This window comes from Polychytrium aggregatum, assembly GCF_025602895.1.
Source record: "Polychytrium aggregatum strain JEL109 chromosome Unknown BJ171scaffold_42, whole genome shotgun sequence".
Taxonomy (NCBI): Eukaryota; Fungi; Chytridiomycota; class Chytridiomycetes; order Polychytriales; genus Polychytrium; species Polychytrium aggregatum.
In genome coordinates this window covers 181,484-198,295 of record NW_026516244.1, presented here as the reverse complement: position 1 = coordinate 198,295, position 16,812 = coordinate 181,484, and the positions used below count along the sequence as shown (strand labels likewise).

The 16,812-nt window shown below is 57.7% G+C and overlaps 6 protein-coding genes across 6 annotated transcripts; 3 read left to right on the top strand and 3 right to left on the bottom strand.

Moving 5' to 3' along the window:
• The first annotated feature begins 99 nt into the window (after window positions 1–99).
• BJ171DRAFT_218882 (uncharacterized protein) lies at window positions 100–2,377 on the top strand. The gene is made up of 2 exons (XM_053106461.1): window positions 100–371; window positions 440–2,377. The coding sequence occupies exons 1-2, from the start codon at window positions 127–129 to the stop codon at window positions 2,247–2,249; spliced, it is 2,055 nt and encodes a 684-aa protein (XP_052963230.1). The 5' UTR covers window positions 100–126; the 3' UTR covers window positions 2,250–2,377.
• Window positions 2,378–2,559: 182 nt separating this feature from the next.
• Window positions 2,560–6,869, bottom strand: BJ171DRAFT_585489 (male sterility protein-domain-containing protein; the record flags this gene model as incomplete). The annotated part of the gene is made up of 11 exons (XM_053114364.1): window positions 2,560–2,908; window positions 3,033–3,225; window positions 3,349–3,976; window positions 4,045–5,070; window positions 5,141–5,317; window positions 5,387–5,536; window positions 5,611–5,689; window positions 5,807–5,819; window positions 5,960–6,132; window positions 6,260–6,319; window positions 6,463–6,869. The coding sequence occupies 11 exons, from the start codon at window positions 6,867–6,869 to the stop codon at window positions 2,560–2,562; spliced, it is 3,255 nt and encodes a 1,084-aa protein (XP_052963229.1).
• A 545-nt stretch (window positions 6,870–7,414) lies between these two features.
• BJ171DRAFT_519271 (RER1 retention in endoplasmic reticulum 1) lies at window positions 7,415–9,257 on the bottom strand. The gene is made up of 6 exons (XM_053112329.1): window positions 9,133–9,257; window positions 8,753–8,875; window positions 8,330–8,502; window positions 8,151–8,237; window positions 7,902–7,995; window positions 7,415–7,804 (listed from the first exon to the last, which is right to left on the bottom strand). Exons 1-6 carry the CDS (start codon window positions 9,211–9,213, stop codon window positions 7,766–7,768), a joined length of 597 nt encoding a protein of 198 aa, XP_052963228.1. The 5' UTR covers window positions 9,214–9,257; the 3' UTR covers window positions 7,415–7,765.
• A 148-nt stretch (window positions 9,258–9,405) lies between these two features.
• Window positions 9,406–11,804, top strand: BJ171DRAFT_218840 (Alpha/Beta hydrolase protein). The gene is made up of 3 exons (XM_053106460.1): window positions 9,406–9,934; window positions 10,244–10,613; window positions 10,722–11,804. The coding sequence occupies exons 1-3, from the start codon at window positions 9,599–9,601 to the stop codon at window positions 11,591–11,593; spliced, it is 1,578 nt and encodes a 525-aa protein (XP_052963227.1). The 5' UTR covers window positions 9,406–9,598; the 3' UTR covers window positions 11,594–11,804.
• Window positions 11,805–12,354: 550 nt separating this feature from the next.
• BJ171DRAFT_519269 (uncharacterized protein) lies at window positions 12,355–15,183 on the top strand. The gene is made up of 5 exons (XM_053112328.1): window positions 12,355–12,466; window positions 12,735–13,060; window positions 13,244–14,176; window positions 14,362–14,626; window positions 14,768–15,183. The coding sequence occupies exons 1-5, from the start codon at window positions 12,398–12,400 to the stop codon at window positions 14,780–14,782; spliced, it is 1,608 nt and encodes a 535-aa protein (XP_052963226.1). The 5' UTR covers window positions 12,355–12,397; the 3' UTR covers window positions 14,783–15,183.
• Window positions 15,184–16,681, bottom strand: BJ171DRAFT_602018 (P-loop containing nucleoside triphosphate hydrolase protein). The gene is made up of 4 exons (XM_053115131.1): window positions 16,321–16,681; window positions 15,912–16,136; window positions 15,652–15,795; window positions 15,184–15,490 (listed from the first exon to the last, which is right to left on the bottom strand). The coding sequence occupies exons 1-4, from the start codon at window positions 16,429–16,431 to the stop codon at window positions 15,299–15,301; spliced, it is 672 nt and encodes a 223-aa protein (XP_052963225.1). The 5' UTR covers window positions 16,432–16,681; the 3' UTR covers window positions 15,184–15,298.
• Between the last annotated feature and the right edge of the window lie 131 nt (window positions 16,682–16,812).

The window sequence follows — 16,812 nt, the reverse complement described above, 5'->3', positions numbered from 1 at the left end:
GTGGCTTGTCGTGTGGCTTGTCGTGTGGCTGTGTCGATCCGCCCCGGCTTGTTCCCCAAAACCGCCCTCCAAACGCACACCGCCTGTTCGCTGGCCCCGTCCACATCTCGCCCAGATACGCCGTTCATGGACGACCTCGACATTCAGATCTCGGACGCCGAGCGCTGCGTCTCCAGGAGAAACCTGGCCAAGGCATTTTTGCTCTATGCCAAGGCCGTCTCAATCATTCTCGACCGTCTCAGCACCCAGACCAGGTTCAAGACCCTCCCGATTCCCGACGATGCACTGACGAAGCGTGCCAGGCGCATCCGGACAGCAGTCGAAAGTTCGCCCGAAGATGCCATCAAGCTTTTTGGACTCGCACACCTGTGGTATGTCGCGAGAACCATGCGAGCGCTTGTCTGACTTGTTGATCACTAAGACACTTCCAACTCACCAGCCTCACAGAGTTGGAGGACATTGCCACCGGCGCCGTTAGTACTGATGACGATGACGACGACGATGACGACGACGATGACGACGACGACGACGACGACGACGACGACGACGACGACGATGATGATGACGATGAGGAGGAGGAGGAGGACAAGGTCGGTGATCACGACGGAGAAAGCGATACGGACACGGCTTCAGGAAAGGACCTTGGGCATGAAGCAGAATCGCTTCACGAAGCGCCAGGGTGTGAGCGCATCGTCGTTGGAGATGCGGATGGATGTGCAAGCAAGCCCATGAAGCCACCTCAAGCCGAAGATATCCGGGACTCGGCAAGCAGCCCCGAGTCTGGCTGTGGCGCTGCCGATGCAAACGCTGATGCAAACGCTGATGCAAACGGCGGCCTCGGACTCCTCCCGCACGAGCCCACCGCACTGGATATAACCCATCGCCCGGCCGGCACAACCTCCAGCTCTCGATCCGAATCGCACGAGACAGAGGCGAGCCTCCTCGTGGATGGTGGCGAATGTCTTGGCGTCCCCAGCCAGCCAGAACAAATGCCAAGAAGCAGCTCTCCCATTCCCGATGCGGCTCCTCATCTCCAATCTCCGGATATTGGCTGCGGTCAGCAAGCCAACGCAAGCGACCCACCTTTCGCCCAGCCTGACCCGACATCGGCGATTTCAGCAAGTATGGGCGATACCCGGAGTTCGGCAGCACAGCAATGCGAGCGCTTTAGATCGACCTTTTCGCAGCTGTCCCGCAGCTATCTGCCGCTCGTCCCCACCCCGCCCAAGGCCAACGCTCTCGCAACGCTCAAAGACCACTCCCTTGCCTGCGAGCTGCAGCTCGAGTGCATCCAGGATGCACATGGATCCGCCCTGGCTCAAAACTTGCGACAGCAGATTGACAGCATCAAGCGCGAGCTGGCAAATCTCCAGGCAACGGTATCTGAAATCGAGGCCAAGACCATTGTCGACTTACCCGTCGATGCCGTTGCTGCTCAGATGGCAGCCATCAACAACGAACTTTTTTGCGAAATCCGCTGGAGCGACGTTCTCATTGTTGTCCAGACGTCCGCCTCAGCACAAGTTTCTGGCACAGTCGCCGGAACGGCCACACCATCGATGGCAACGATCGACACTGCGATGGCGGCGGCGTACTCCAAATGGCCGTTGTCCGTGCGAGCCTCCCTCGAGTTTGGCCTCTTTGTCGATCGCATGGTCTCCATGACAATTCTCGAGTGTCCAACCGAATCTATCGCCGTCCAAACAGCCGAGCACTGGGCACGTATCGCCGAAGCGTGTGCTGAATCATTCCGGGATGCTCAAATGGCGATGGCCGTTCTGAGCGGCCTTGAGTTTTGCCGCCCATTCACACCTGCGGGATTCTACACAAGCAGTCGGTTGACCAACGGAAGCTACCCAGGTCTGCTTGATCGGCTGCTCCAGCCCACCGAAACAACAGCCACAATCCTGCCATTCCTGCAGCCGTACTGGAGTAGCCTTACGGAGCTATATCTCACGCTCGACGCACCAAAGTACTTTGAGAACCAGCGACCAAGACTCGAGGAACTGCAGCGCCGACGACGAACTCTGTTGCTTGATTCAGGCGGCTGCTTCGACGACGCCATTCGACACTGGATTCTTGCAAAACCGAGAGTCACTCTCGATCGACTTGGAAGCATCCAGCCGGGATATAGAACTGCTTCGCTGGGTGCAGAGACAGCCGGGCTGGGCCAAGAGCGCAATGGCGGTAGTAGGGCTAAAGGGGATGTCAAACGACTCCTGGATAGGTTTAAAGCATTCAAAGATTGAATCCCCAAAACCCAGGATCGACTGCTGAATTCGATCGTACCAGGGAGCTGAATTGATGTGTATTCTCTCCCATACTGACAAGAGTCATACGCAGTCTCCCTCTCTTGCATCATCCTTCTGGATAGGTATACTTTGGTTTGTCTTTCGCAGTGTAACATCGATATTGATGCCGTTTTTGGAGCACCGTATATCGATGGAATGTGGTGTCACGACTGGGATTGTGTGAGGCACCACCAGTGGAGGACCATGGCTGTGCATGGGATGCATCATGAATGGCACTGCCAAACATGCAGTGACCTCCACCACCGAGTTAGTTGTGGGTGTCGGGACGGAAGATGTTGGGCCGCGGGTGCTCCTCGGGTCTCAGCGGCGACGGAGCGTTCAGAGGAGGTGGCAGATACCCGATGTGGGTCAGGTACAGCAGCCCTCGCCCGGCGATCCTCCCGGCCTGGGAACCGAGGGCCGGATAGATCGACCGGGTGTTGGTGTTGTCGACCAGGAAGGACATGCTCAGGATCAGATGCATGAGCGTCAGCATCGACGAGCCGTTGGGCAGCGACGGTCGGTAAAGCAGGGCCTTGAATCGCTCGCGGGTCTCGAACATGACGGGCCAGCCATAGGCATTGACGATCTCAAAGAGTCGAGTTTCGGTGACGACGCTGCGAGGTGGGCCGAGGGACAGGATGTGTGGGATGGTGGTGTGGGTGAGTGCGTGACTGCCGAGGAATGGCACTCATCCTGCTGCCTTCCCTGTCTGCTTGCCACTCGGCTCGCTCATCTCACCTGCGCTCTGGGTCGCTGATGTGGAACACAAACTTGGGCAGGGCCACCTCGGAGGCTGCGATCGCAGCGACCACCTTGGCGACATGGTCGACTGGATTCATGGTGATGATCACGGGGGTGGCATTGGAGGGAGCGATCCCGATGCGGATGCACCCCTTGATATACTGCCAGATGTAGTCGTCCGAGTGGCACACTGAGAGAGTGAGAGTGAGAGTGAGAGTGAGAGTGAGAGTGAGAGTGAGAGTGAGCCGAGATGAGCTGCTGCACCACCACCACACCACCACACCACATTGCCATATTACACCCAGTGACTCACCTCCATAGACACTGTCGCTTGCAATCAGCGATGGTCGGATGATCGTCGCAGGCACTCCCCTCGATCGTGCCTTGTTGATCAGCTGCTCAGAGACCCACTTGGTCTGTGCATACCCGCCAGAGACGTTCCAGTTGGAATACACCCTCTCCTCGAGCGGCGTCCTTGCACCCCGTGCCATGGGAATCGCCCCGACCGCCGAGATGAAGTGCAGCGGCTTCAAGTGGTGGGTCGTGGCCAGCCGCAGGGCCGTCGCCGTACCCAGGACATTCGGCCCCTTGAGCGCCTCATAGTCGTCGAGCCAGTGCACCTCGGCGCCGCAGTGCACAACCATGTCGGTCTCCTTGCTGATCTTCTTCCATCGCTTGTTGGTCAGTCCCCACTGGTCGAGCGACAGATCGCCGCAGACACCAACGAGTCGTGGCCTGACATTGTTCACGAGGTAGTGCGTCTGCTGCGGGTTGAGGATCAGCTTCCTGGCTGTCTCAAAGATGCGGTCGATGGCAGCCTGGTCGCTCGCGGCTCGGACCAGACAGTAGATCCTGGCAGCAGGGTACTTGGCAGCCAGCTCGTACAGCAGGAACGATCCGAGGAAGCCAGTGGCCCCCGTCAGGACGATGCCGCGAGGCGACTCGGGAAAGACAAGTGGAGGGAGACCCTCGGCGGCATCAGCGGGTGGTTGCCTTGGAGATCAATCACCAGCTGGGCGACATCGAGGGGCGTCAGGCCGTTCGAGAGCAGCATCATCGGCGAGATCTCGACATCGTACTCTTCCTTGATGGCCAGGGCCAGGCGGCCGACGCTCAGCGAGTCAAACCCAGCTCCGCTGATGCTGTAGTTGCGGCCGTCGAGAGAGGGAATCCCGAGGAGCTGGCTGCCGAGGCTGGAGATTGCAGCCGCGATGCGATACAGCGGGGCCTCGCTGGGGGCGAGACGGGGATACACAACGGATCCTTGGTGCAGATCGTTGTTCTCGGCGATCCACTTGATCTTCTTGAGGTCGCGCTTGCCAATCTCGGTCATGGGGATCTCGTCGAGCTGGAAGCAGTTGTGGATCGGCACCTTGGAGACGTTGACGAGTGCAAGCAGATCCTGGGTCATCCGGATGATGTCGCTGGGCTCGGTGCGGGTCGTGGGACGGGCCTGGAGAACATACAGCATCACGATCTTCTTCTCGGAGGTCTGGACAAACGCACAGTCGGCGATGGTGTGGCTCAGGTGCTGGACGACCAGGGCCTCGAGATGGTTCAGGTCGACATAGACACCGTTGACCTTGATCTTCTGGTCGAATCTGGAGGTGTGAGAGACATGTTGAAGCAGAGTGTGGGATGGATTGGCGGAGGACCAGTGGAAGGAGGGCACAGACCACTCGGTGGGCACAGGGATATTGCACTCACCTTCCAACGACCGTAACTCGTTCTCGCTGACCATCTCGACCCAGTCCATGGTGCAGACTCGGGGCGAGCCGTCGCTGAGGAAGCCAAAGGAGGCCAGTCTGTCGTTTGGATCGGCGTTGACAAAGTTGGGGTGGTTGCGGACGGGATGGTCGGGATCGACGGCAAAGACCAGGATCCCGCTCTTGGAGACGTTTTGATCAACGATATTGCCCTCCTCGTCAAAGAGGAGGCAGCGCACCCCAGGCTTGGCCAGCTTGTAGACCAGCTTCTCTGGGATTTCGCTTTCTGGAGGAATATGCAAGTATGAAACTGCCCCTATTAAGGTTGACTGGTTGCAGTATGCATATCAGCTATCATTCAGTGTGGCGACCATGCAGACCTCCCAACTTCAAACGTACCTCACTTGATCCGTAGCCCAACTGAATCTCGGCATTTGGGAGAGTATCCCTTATTTTGTGAATGATACTCATGGGGATGTGCTCAGAGCCCAGTACAATACGTTTCGTCTTCGTCCATTTCAAGCTCGGATTCCGGGAAGCGGCGGTGCTGATGATCAACTTCATGAACGAGGGAGTCTGAGGGAGGATGTATGTCATTTGTATTGGCAATATGGATTCAGACACACTTTTGAGCTCGTTGCCTACCATGTATACAAAATTTAGGCCATCATCCAATATTTGAGCAACGTTCTTTGCTTTCTCAACTGCGTGGAATGTTGGCTTTGGAATCCACACAGATCCTCCAAGATTCAGAACGCAAGGAAGTGAGCCGAATGTGGCCACAAAGGATGGAGCCTAAAAATAATCAATGTCAGTATACCCAGTATTGCCCACGTATTAATGCGATATTCGATGTCAAGCATAGTTACCTGCAAAAGCCCAACGCTACTCTTCAGCATTCCAATAGAGGCTCGACCTGTGATCATTCCAGTGTGTGCAAACTTGAAACTGCAACAATCAACATCAAACACAGAAGGATTCAGTCAACGAGTGGTGATGTGATCACTTTGGGAATGGGAACAAGCATCAGGTGCGACACAGGATAGAATCCACAGGATAACTCACGATTTGGGGATGCCTGTGTGAGCGACGGGATGCAGGAAGCAGAGTTATGGATTGCATATGCATCGTCAGCACAACCTCTTGCTTCATGTCATGCCCCAAGCTGTCCACCATCCGACATCATGCTCTGCCGTTCTTCCTGACTATTCCACGTACCTGTCGTTCCTGAAGTGCAAATATAAACGACAAAGTCGTCGAGTGGCTCACAGAGCTCGAGCGATGGAGCAGGGACCTCGCTGAGCATCGGGAAAGTGCCGCCGTCCACCAACGTCACTCCTATGGTGCGGCCAGGCTTGGTGTAGTGGTGAAGGATGTACTTGACCGAGTGTCTGTTGGGTGCCATGGTGGTCGAGAGTGTGTCAGTCCCCGGCTTTGTCGATCGTGGGTCAATCCCGGCTCTGTCGACTCCATCCACAATCGGACTGCCTCCTTGGCTCATCGCTGCTGATGCTATACCTCGCACAGATGGCCTTGCGGACCGCCGATGGCCAGTTGAGACCAAAGTTGAGGGTTTTCCTGTCGGTGGATACGTGGGTGAGTCAGCCACGGCTGTTGCCTGTCATCCCTGGAGGGAGGACTCGCTCACAGCACATTCCAACATCCACAGCCAGGAACATGCAACAAACAGATCGAACCACAGCATCTGGGCCGATACTCACTTGCCCAGCATCCACACGGCGAGCGAGAAGAACACCCAGTGCGCCTCGCCTTCGCAGAAGGTGCCGATGGCATCGTGGCCGTCGTCGTTCCAGCCAGGGAGAGCCTTGAGAGCCTGGGCGATTGAGTATGCATGTTTCCACACATCGCGGTATGAGTAGCGCACAGACTCGCCGCTCTCGTAGGTGTTGATGCAGAGGGCATCGGGCTCGTCGCGGGCCATCCGGATGAAGGCTTCGACCGGATGGACCCAAGGGTCGAAGGGGTCGGCGGGCAGAGCTGGTTCGGGCTGAACAGGTTCGGGCTCGACTGCGGACACCTCGACCATCTCGGCATCCTCCTCCATCGACTCGATGGGCTGGACCTCGATGCCGAGCATGTCGTCCGAGTCGTGGGTGCTGATGACCATATCGGAGCCAAGCCGGCAGGAGAGACAACGGCAGCGGGATGCTGTCGGCGAGGAACAGGCACAGGCAGATGGCAAGGAGCCAAGGGGCGAGGGGCAAAGGGGCGAAAGCTGAAGGCGCCGTTGTTGTGGAGAATGTCGTGTCTGGTTCGAATCGGGTGGCCAACAAGCCGCGCCGATTCCATGGTCTGCCCAGACACGCATGCCAGCGAGCTCAGATGGAAGGAGTCTCTGTGCGAGGCAGTATGCAGTCGGTTGTTGTGGGAGGCTTGGCGAGCATCACAATCTCACGATCGCCATCGACGACATGCGGCCGGGGATGTGTGTCCTGTCCATAATGGATGAGAGTTCCAATTGGCAATTGACCGTTCAATGGTACACTGTATTCAGGGAAATGGGACACTTGCCCACAACTCATTCGTCAGCGTAATATGCGATGGCATGCGTCTAGCTATGCCATAAGAAATAGAACAGATCACTTTGGCAGCCTCCGAGTGAAGACCACCGGTCGCAGTGCAGCGATGCGAGAATCGAGGGTGCTGTGTTTGGCCATGATTGCAATGAGTGGGTGGGTGTATTCAGGTTCCAGAAAAAACCACTGTCATGGCTCAACGGGGTGTCCCATTTCATTTTGGAAACGCATTAAATCCACCTTCATCCACGCACTCACCCACACTGATTCACATCTGCGATCTGGGGTTGACTAACAGAACAGCGTCTATGGATATAGCCCACGGGCACGCTGTTCTCTGGGACCGCTTGGCGCAATGTTGTCCATTGCGGAACAGATGTGGTCGATGGAATGTTCGGCCAACGGCCAAATGATGTCTCTATTCATTTAGTCGCAACGGTGACGGTGCCAACAAGCTTCACGAGTCTACTGGCTTCACGAGGACGCACTACTTGTTATTTTTGGGAGGAGAGCCTGCGGTATATTTCTGCCAAGATTCCAACCAAGGTGAGAGATGTTAGCTGGCCAGGGCGTAATCGAATCAGGATGTTGACACACAGCTCGTCGGCCAGCAGATCTTGTACCTTTTTTCCATAGTCCCAAGGGACGTACTTGTATTTGATCATATGCTTGATCTGGCGCTTCATGGTCAAGCCAAAGAGGATAAAGAAATAGATACTGTTCCCGTCGTCGTTGGGTTCGTGAGGGAGCGAACGGATTAGACATTCAGTGCGCCAACAGCTCAGCTACAGCCAGCAAGCTCGTCCACTGAGCGGCAACCGCCATAAGATGGTAACGCGACTGTACAATCAGCATCAGATGGCGAGCCTTACACGAGGATCGGCCAGAAGACAGGGATGTCGAAGAATGGGATAAACGTGCAGACAAAGGCGATCAGGATCGCCTTCGTGGCCGAGTACCTGCACGGGCAGTGAAGGATAATGATCAGCAAAGTGAGCGAGGGGCTTTGCTGGCGGAGACAGTCCCGTGCCGAGGAGACAGCACAGCATACCAGAACTTGAACTCGGGAAGCCGACGCACAAAGGGTCGGAACTCTTCATCTGCCTTAGTAGGCAGAGACATGCCTTCGCCATCAGCTTCGTCGTCGAGCTCCGTGGTAGCAGGATCGAACTTTGGCGTCAGGAATGCCAAGAACAGGTTCAAGAGATAGATACCTAGGGCGTACTGAGGTGGCGAGGGGGCGAGGAAGCGGAGTGTGAGACGGGTCGTTCAGCCGGACGGCCCGAGTGCCCGTGATGCATTCCCCGGCCATTATGCAGTCCCTCGATCCAGGTGCTTGCGGTCAGCCGAGCTCTGCTCCGAAGCGAATCGAATCGAGGCATGGGCATCGCAGCGCAACCACCGTCGGGCGATCAACCAGCCAAGCGGCCGAGTTGGCCCGGTCCACGAACTTGAGAGCGCCAGGAGCACGTACGGTGACAATGTACCATCCGCTGATGAGGAAGGCACGAACGGCATAGACAGCGGCAACGAATCCGGTGAAAATCCAGCGTGGGGCGGTGTGCGGTGTGGTATCATCCAGGAACTTCTGGATTCTCTGTTGGAGGCAGAAGAACTCGGGTTACGGAGGATGCCGGTCGAGTTTGCACTCGATGCTGCGCGAAACCATCGAAAAAGAACGTGTGCGAGACGCAGGGAAGGCGACTGAGGCTGCAAGGGAGGGTCCCGGGATCGGATTGGAGTCGGCCAGAGACTGCTGGGCTGAGCCAGGTTTGGCTGAGGCAAGCGACAGCCCAGCGACCCATAGACCGATGTCGGCGATGCACAGCAACACAATGGAAGAACAAGCTTTACACGCTGGAGCTGGAGGACTTGCAGCTGGATTCCGGTCGGCTCGCCGATGTCTGCCGACGCTGAAGGATCGAGGGAGGCCATGGTGCGGGTGCGAGGAGGAACGGCGATCAGAGCGGGACCGAGATGGAGCGAGAAAGGGGGCCGTGGGTTGGCGCTGGCGAGCGGCCAAGAGGACCGCCACACGCCTCGGCTCGAGCCGGCCGGATCGAGCCAGCCGGATCGAGCCAGCCAGGGTTTGGGGCTGTCCTTGAAGCATGCTCGCCATCGGGCTGTCGCATGATCGATCAGGCACCCCCAAACTCTTCGGCGGCCTTTGGGGAGGGAGGGGTGGAGGGCAGGCCCAAGGACGTATTTCTTCCGGCTCGCTCGCCGCCCTGCTCTGCTCTGCTCTGCTCGGCTCTGCTCTGCTCGGCTCTGCTTCCCTCTCTCGACCCGCTTCTCTCTCAAGCTACTTCCCTCACCCACAATGTTGGACCTTCCGCTCAAGTCCGGTACAACAGTCGTCGTTCTGCCTTCCGTATCCCGTGCTGCAACATGGTCTGCCCGCCTGGCACAGTCTTCGTCGCATTTGGGCGCCGTCGCTCCGGCAACTCGCTCCGTCTCGACCACGTCTGGCCAGTCCGCTGTCTCGGCGAAGCCCGTCCCGCTTCGGGCTGCTGCGTCCTGGCTTCAGATGCTGTCACGCTTCGACCTCAATCTGAGCTTGCGGGCGTACGATTCGTCCGCCAACGACCTGTTTCCCACAACCGAAATGATCCTGAAGAAGGTGAATCGCAAGCGACCCGTGTGGAGCAATGCCATGGTATGTTGCTGTCTCGACACATCCCTGCCTCGCCTCGAGCGGGTGGTCTGGGCGGACGTGCGGCCGCCGTGAAGTGCTGCAGGTCGTCCGGAAGCAGCAATCCGTCCTGGAGCGATGCTCGCTTCAAAGCAGCGATTTGTTCAGGAAAAATGGCTCAGTCCGAAGTAGCAATGCCTCTGTGGCAGCAGCTAATTGCGTGAGCTTCGCTGCGACTCGTGCGATGGGCATCTGTGACGAGCACTGACGGTTTTGATTTCGCTGTCCGGCCCCCTCCAACACTGCTTTCGCAAATCAATTACATGTCCGCAGAGCCTTACCGTCCCCATCTACCGTCAAGCCCTCCACCACACCCGCAAATACCTTCGATCCTCGCGCCTTGTTGCGACTCTCATTCCCGCCACGCTCCCGAAAGACGTCCGGGTGCATCCCACCAAAGTCCCACGGCGCGATGACTTGCTTCTGGCAGGAATGACCCCATCCGAGGCCCAGGGATCGATTCCTGGAGAATGGATCTACCACGAGCCTGCCTGCCAACAGGCTGCCCTTGTTGCCGGAAATGATCCGGCCAAGGAAAAGGTGGTTCTGTTCCTTCATGGCGGTGCATATTTCATGTGCTCAGCCGAGGGCCATCGCATGCTGACCTGGCGATTTAGCAAGGAAAGTGGAGCCAAGGTCCTTGGTAAGTGACTCTGTGAGACCCAGAAGAAGGACGGCTCTGATTTCAAGCACGCCGTGCCTCATCCTTCATCCAAGCATGACGGATGCTGACCCTATACCCTGTCGCCAGCCATCAACTACAGGCTATCTCCCGAGCACACCTTTCCCCTGCCTCTTCACGACGCCATCTCAGCCTACCTCGATCTCATCGACCCCAAGGATCCGTCCCAGCGGCGGTATACACCCGATCAAATCGTTATTGCCGGCGACTCGGCCGGTGGTGGCCTGGCTGTTGCAACAACGCTTTGGCTAAGAGATAATAACTATCCACTCCCGAGCGGCGTTGTAGCCCTGGCTCCATGGCTGGACCTGACCCATTCCCAGCCAAGCTTCCGCATCAACGGCGAATACGACTATGTGCCCTCGACACACGAAGATCCACTTTACATCGTGCCGGGCCACCGCTCGCACTACTACACAAAGTCGGATGCGGAAAACAAGCATCCCCTGGTCTCGCCGCTGTTTGCACACGAACGCCGCGACCGCCTCATGCCGCCGACCCTCATCCATGTTGGCGAGCTGGAGCGCCTTCGTGACGAATCCATCGTCTTTGCCGGCCGGGTGATGAAGAACAGCCCCATCAAGGTCGAAATGTTCAAGAACCAGGTCCATGTCTTCCAGGCCTTTGCCCACCTCGGCGAAGCCGCGGCCCAGGCATCGCTGCAAAAGATTGGCCGATTTGTACAAAATCCGTCCTCAGCCGAGCGCGAGTTTGTTGTCGTCGACGACGAATGTCCCGACGTGCGCGATGGACAAGTCGTTTCCCTCGCCGAGCATCGATATAGTGTTCAAACTGGGCTCGATCTGGTCGAAGAGGGCCGCATGCAGCTCGGAAGCGGCGTCAAGGACTGCCTCCAAGACCACCTGCGCCGACGAGCCACAAAGCTGACTGCGGCACCCGCAACTCGATTGCGAAGCGATCACTCCAAGTATTTTATATAGATCGACACGGCCTTGGTCCAGCAAACCACTTCCCATTCTTCCTGACTCCCACTGCGGTTCTCGAAGACGCAAAATCAACAAAGCACCGCCTGTAGCACCAGTCGCTAGGCACTCACAATGGATATTACCACTCCATGACTTCTCCTTGGGACAGCGCCGTGCTGTTCGCATGCCACTATGGACCCCATCAATCCCCGAGAAACGCAAGATTCGCAGTCACTCAGAATCGCAGCTCCACGAACAAGCGCGACCCCCCGGATCCAACGAAACAACTGCAGCGATTATCGACTGGCAGTCGTTAATGGATTGAATTGATCTATCGCCACCGCCACTGCTGCGTCCAGCCTTCGAGTGCAAGTCTACCGCATGAAGCAAGGCTCAACATCAATAATGTCAACGTCTGCGAGCGAGCGTGGCTCACATTATTTGCTAATGATACTACTGTACACTTGATAATGATGATGATAATGATGATGATGATGATGATGATGATGATGATGGTGGTGGTGGTGGTGGTGGTGGTGGTGGTGGTGGTGGTGGTGGTGGTGGTGGTGATGATGATACCGTTGCACACATAATACAGTCGTGAAACTCACCCCGTTGGTCGCAAGAGCAGCCGGATGCCTCGACCAGAGCCGGTTGTGTCGCCTGGACTGGCTGTGGCGCAGGACGCTGTGACGCTCACGTGGTCGTAGAGCTCGCCTGCCGCACCTTCCCGCCTTCAAGCGCCCAGCGCACCTTCCTCCCCGCCATCTGCATCCCCTGCATCCCCCTCGGCCGACCAACCAGCCAGCTCTGCCCAGCATGGCCCAGCTCCCAAAGTCCGAGGTCCAGCAGATCTTCAAGAAGCTGAATTCCAAGCGAGAGAACAAGGTCTGTCCAGCCTCTGGTGCTGCTCTGGCCATGCTTGCCCCGCTGTATTGCCCCGCTGGGCTGGCGGAATGTCCCCGCTTGCCCTTTGCCACTCTGTCGTCATTCTCTGCATCCATCATCGATCTCGTCAGCACCCATCGATGCTGTCTTTCGCTGGGCCCTCATTTGGTGTCCCCCAGCCGGACTAGGTGATGTCGCTCGCCCGATAGCTGAGCTTCAGCCGCTGGTTTGCTACTCTCTGACCGCACGCCCATTTCGACTCTCGCAGGTGTGCTTTGACTGCAGCGCCAAGAACCCGACCTGGAGCAGCGTTACATTCGGCATCTACCTGTGCTTGGACTGCTCTGCCATCCACCGCAATCTCGGCGTCCACATCACCTTCGTACGCTCAACCAACCTCGACTCGTGGTCGCTGGATCAGCTCCGGCTTATGAAGGTCGGCGGCAATCAGAACTGCCTTGAGTTTTTCCGACAGTACTCGGGCGGCCCGGCCGGCCTCGACAAGTTCAAAGACCCCAAGGTCAAGTACACTTCCAGGGCAGCAGTCCTGTACAAGGAGCGGCTGAAGAAGCTCGCAGACGAGGATGCCAAAAAGTAGGTGCTGGCAGGAACTCTTTCCATCGGCAGGGACGCATGCTCGACGATGATGCAGTCTGGTGCTTGACGCGGGCTTGGTGGCCGATCGACACTCTGCTGCCTGGGGGCCCCGCTGACTGGCCGAAATCGTGGCCTTGTTGGCGGTTCATCCGCTCTGCGTTCTGATTCCACGTCATCCAGGTATCCCACCCGAATAGTGCTGGAGAGCCACGACGACCAAGCCGATGGAATTGCAGAGGCCGCCTTCAACGACCCCTCCAATGAGGACGACTTTTTCGGAGAGTGGGATGCGCCCAAGACCCCAACTGCCGCGGTTGCAGCCAAGCCTGCGCTCGCTGCTGCTCCTGCCGTCGCCGCTGCGACTTCGGGCCGCCCAGAAAGCAGCCCCATTGGCAGCACGCTCTCCAGCCCCAAAGTCGCCCCTCTGTCCGCACCCTCACCCTCGGTCGGCTCCCCTGTCGCCCAGAGCGCCACTCCCAAGCCCGCCGTGCTGTCCACGACGCAGCAAGGCTCTTCCATGACGATGGGCTCGTCTACTCAGTTCCTCAAGGGCGGAAGCAAAAAGTCTCTGGGCGCCAAAAAGGCCACCAAGGTCATCAACTTTGACGAGATCGAGCGACGTGCAAAGGAGGAGCAGGAGCGGCTCGAGAAAGAAGAGCTCCTGCAGAAACAGAAGCGCGAGGAGGAAGAGCGGTTCAACCAAATCAAACCCAGTGGCGTGTCGTCGTTCTCGAGCCGCCTGGCGTACGTCGAACCTGGTGCCGGCGAGACCTCGACTTCTTCCGAGGACCCCATGGAGCGTCTGGGCATGGGCGTCGGCAAGCTCGGCTTTGGGTTTGATGCTTCCGCTAATGCCGATAGCAAGCGACCGGCCAAGTTTGCCAATGTTACTGGCCCAGCCCCTAGCTCGTCGGCGTCGGGATCATCTGGCTTTGGACAGAGCCCATCGCAAGCCCAGCGCTCTGGTGGATTCAGCCAAAGCGGATTCGGTCAAAGCGGATTCGGCAAGAGTGCTTACGAATCGAGCGACGACGCGGCCAAGCGATTTGGCAACGCAAAGGCCATCTCAAGTGACCAGTACTTTGAGCGCGGCAACTACGATGCCCAGGCCAGGTTCGATATCCAGCATCAATTACGAAGGGGAGGAGTGATAAGTGGCGTGCACGAGTTCAAAAGGGCACGATCGGTGGACGCACCGATCTTTGCCCATGGCCGACACCGGCTCCTGTCGATTGGTGCGCGCGCGAAAGCTGAGCCCGTCTATGGTCAATTCTGACGCTATTTGCTTGATCGATCAGCATGGAAGCCCGCGACAAGCTTCGTCAGTTCGAGGGCAAGTCCGGATTCGGATCCTCTGATTACTACGGTGAAGAGCAGGCCAGCCGCGGTGGAGTCTCCATGATGCCCTCGAGCAGCTACGAGGGAGTTCTTGGTAGCGTGTCCAACACAGCCAAAGACTTTGCAAACAAATTTGCGAGCCAAGCCGCGGACGACTTTTCGACCCTGAGCCGCATCGTGTCGTCGGGCGGCAACAAGTTGGGCGAGATGCTCCAGGATATCCAGGTGGGGGTCATTGTCGTTGAAGCGACAGAGGGCACTGCAGTTGGGGATTGGGCCTGTGGGGACATTTACGACGGCAGCAACATTGCATTGTCGCTGCTGACCGCTGACTGACGACGGACAACCTCTTCGTATCGATCCCAGTCTCGGTACTCTTAAATCAACCACGCTGTGGGGCTCCCTGTGGTGGTATCTGCAGCGACGATGCCTCGCTGTCAAGTTTGGTGCATATTTGCTGTTGTTGTTTTGCGTTTTGTATCCCCTTGAACCCAACGCCCAGGGCTGTTTGCGCTCGCACAAACTTGTCGGCCCAGCCCCTTTCTGCGTACCTCCCCATTTGTTGTTTTACAGCACAGACACGCTATATATGTAGACTGAGTGATGTTGATCGATTGCCCAACTGAATGCTGTCGATCGGCGCCCGCTTGTGATGAGCTCGGCCGATGAGATATCGCGGGACAGACGCCCAAGGAGACGATTCAACCATGGCGTGCTTGTGGCCGGAAGATATGTTGTGGCATTTTGCTTTTTCAACACTATACAAATTGCGTTACCGAATGGGAACAGATGTGCCGTGGGGTGCGTCGCTCGCTGAGTGACTCGGATGTCCAGACAATCCCCGCCTCTCGTCCGTATCAAGCATTTTGCTCAAGTTGCGCACCACCCAAGTCCATTCTACAATACCGCACAACTCGAATCACTCCCGCCGCCGCCGCCGCCGCTGGGGCAGCCGCACAAAACCGACATGACCAGATCGACGGCCAGAGGAATGACCCCTCGTATCCCTTTGCCAGTGATGGCGCTGCACTCGGTATATGCGTTGACTTTGCCAAACTCCTTGATGACCTGCTTGGAGAGCTCATCACCCTGGGTATGGCCAGTGTCGTGTGAGACGTGGAATAAGTGGCCCATACGTGGCCCATACGTAGCCCGATCGATCCGTATGGGAAACATCAAGGACGAGACAACAAGGAACAGAAACCGGGCGAGCCGCCACAGAGCGATAGCGCCTGCAATGGTGTCCTTACTTCCTTCGGTGTTAAGATGGACATTTGACGCGCATCGCCGACCGCCGATGCTTCTGGGGCCTCGTCACTGGTCCGGAGATCGATCTTGCATCCAACTAGCAGTATTGGGCACGTCGGACTGAGCTTCAGCGCTATTCGGACCCACTACATAGATAACCCGAGTTGATACACCACGGGTGAGTCGGCTCAAGGTGAGTACAGTGCCGCTTCGCTGTTGTTTCCACGCTGCAGGTGGGAAGAGTATGGCTTGGTTGCATCACCTTCTCCTTCACCCGCCCCAGGTCTTGCGGGCAATCGACAGCAAAGCATATCAGGATGGCGTTGGCATCTCGGAAGATGGTCGGGTCATCGGCGACGGTATTGGCATCGGTGTCGCAAAACTCAAGCACAAAGTGGTGTCTGTTGTGTGTGTATGCCAGCTTTTGCGAGCCCGGGGCTGATTCACTTCGGTCTCCTCCAGCAATGAGTCCGAGTTCGGTCGAGGCCTGACAACGCCGTGGCCAGAGGCGGTGAGTTGGCGTCTGTGAGTCATCGGTCTGGACAGGAGAGACCGCCAGCGGCGATCAGGCAAGCCCGGAGCCGCACCAACCCCTCGTTCATCCGCCGCGAGCTACGGAAGATGAGCTGCTGCTCGATCGTGGGCAAGCAGCCACGAGGGAGTCCACTTACGGAGCCGAGCCCACGGCCATATTTGAGGGCCTTGATCAGGCTCGACTTGCCGCACCCTCGATCCCCGAGGACAATAAACTTGAGCTCGAAAGAGCCTCGTTGAAGGGGCATTCTGTGAGGGGGGGGGACGACTCTTGGTCGAGGCGGCACAGGCGAAGCCAGAGCTGTTTGCACCGACTCTCTCGCTGAAGGAAGACCCCGGCTTTCCAGATGCCGGCACGAGTTGCAAACAGGCGAGTCTGTGCCGCAAGCAGACGATCCCGAGTCGGCGCCGTCGTCTGTTGCCCTGGATGCCCACGCGGCTCAGCCCTCGGTTGGCCAGAGAGCCGCCGGCCGCCCGACCGCTGCCGATCCCGATCAGGGGCAACAATCAGGGGCATCAATCAGGGGAACTTGACCTGGAAGGCGGCTGGCGTCGCGCCAATCACGCCTGCCCACGTGCCAATGCGCAGCGTGTGTGGCGCAGCGGAATGTGACTTTCGCATGACCGCG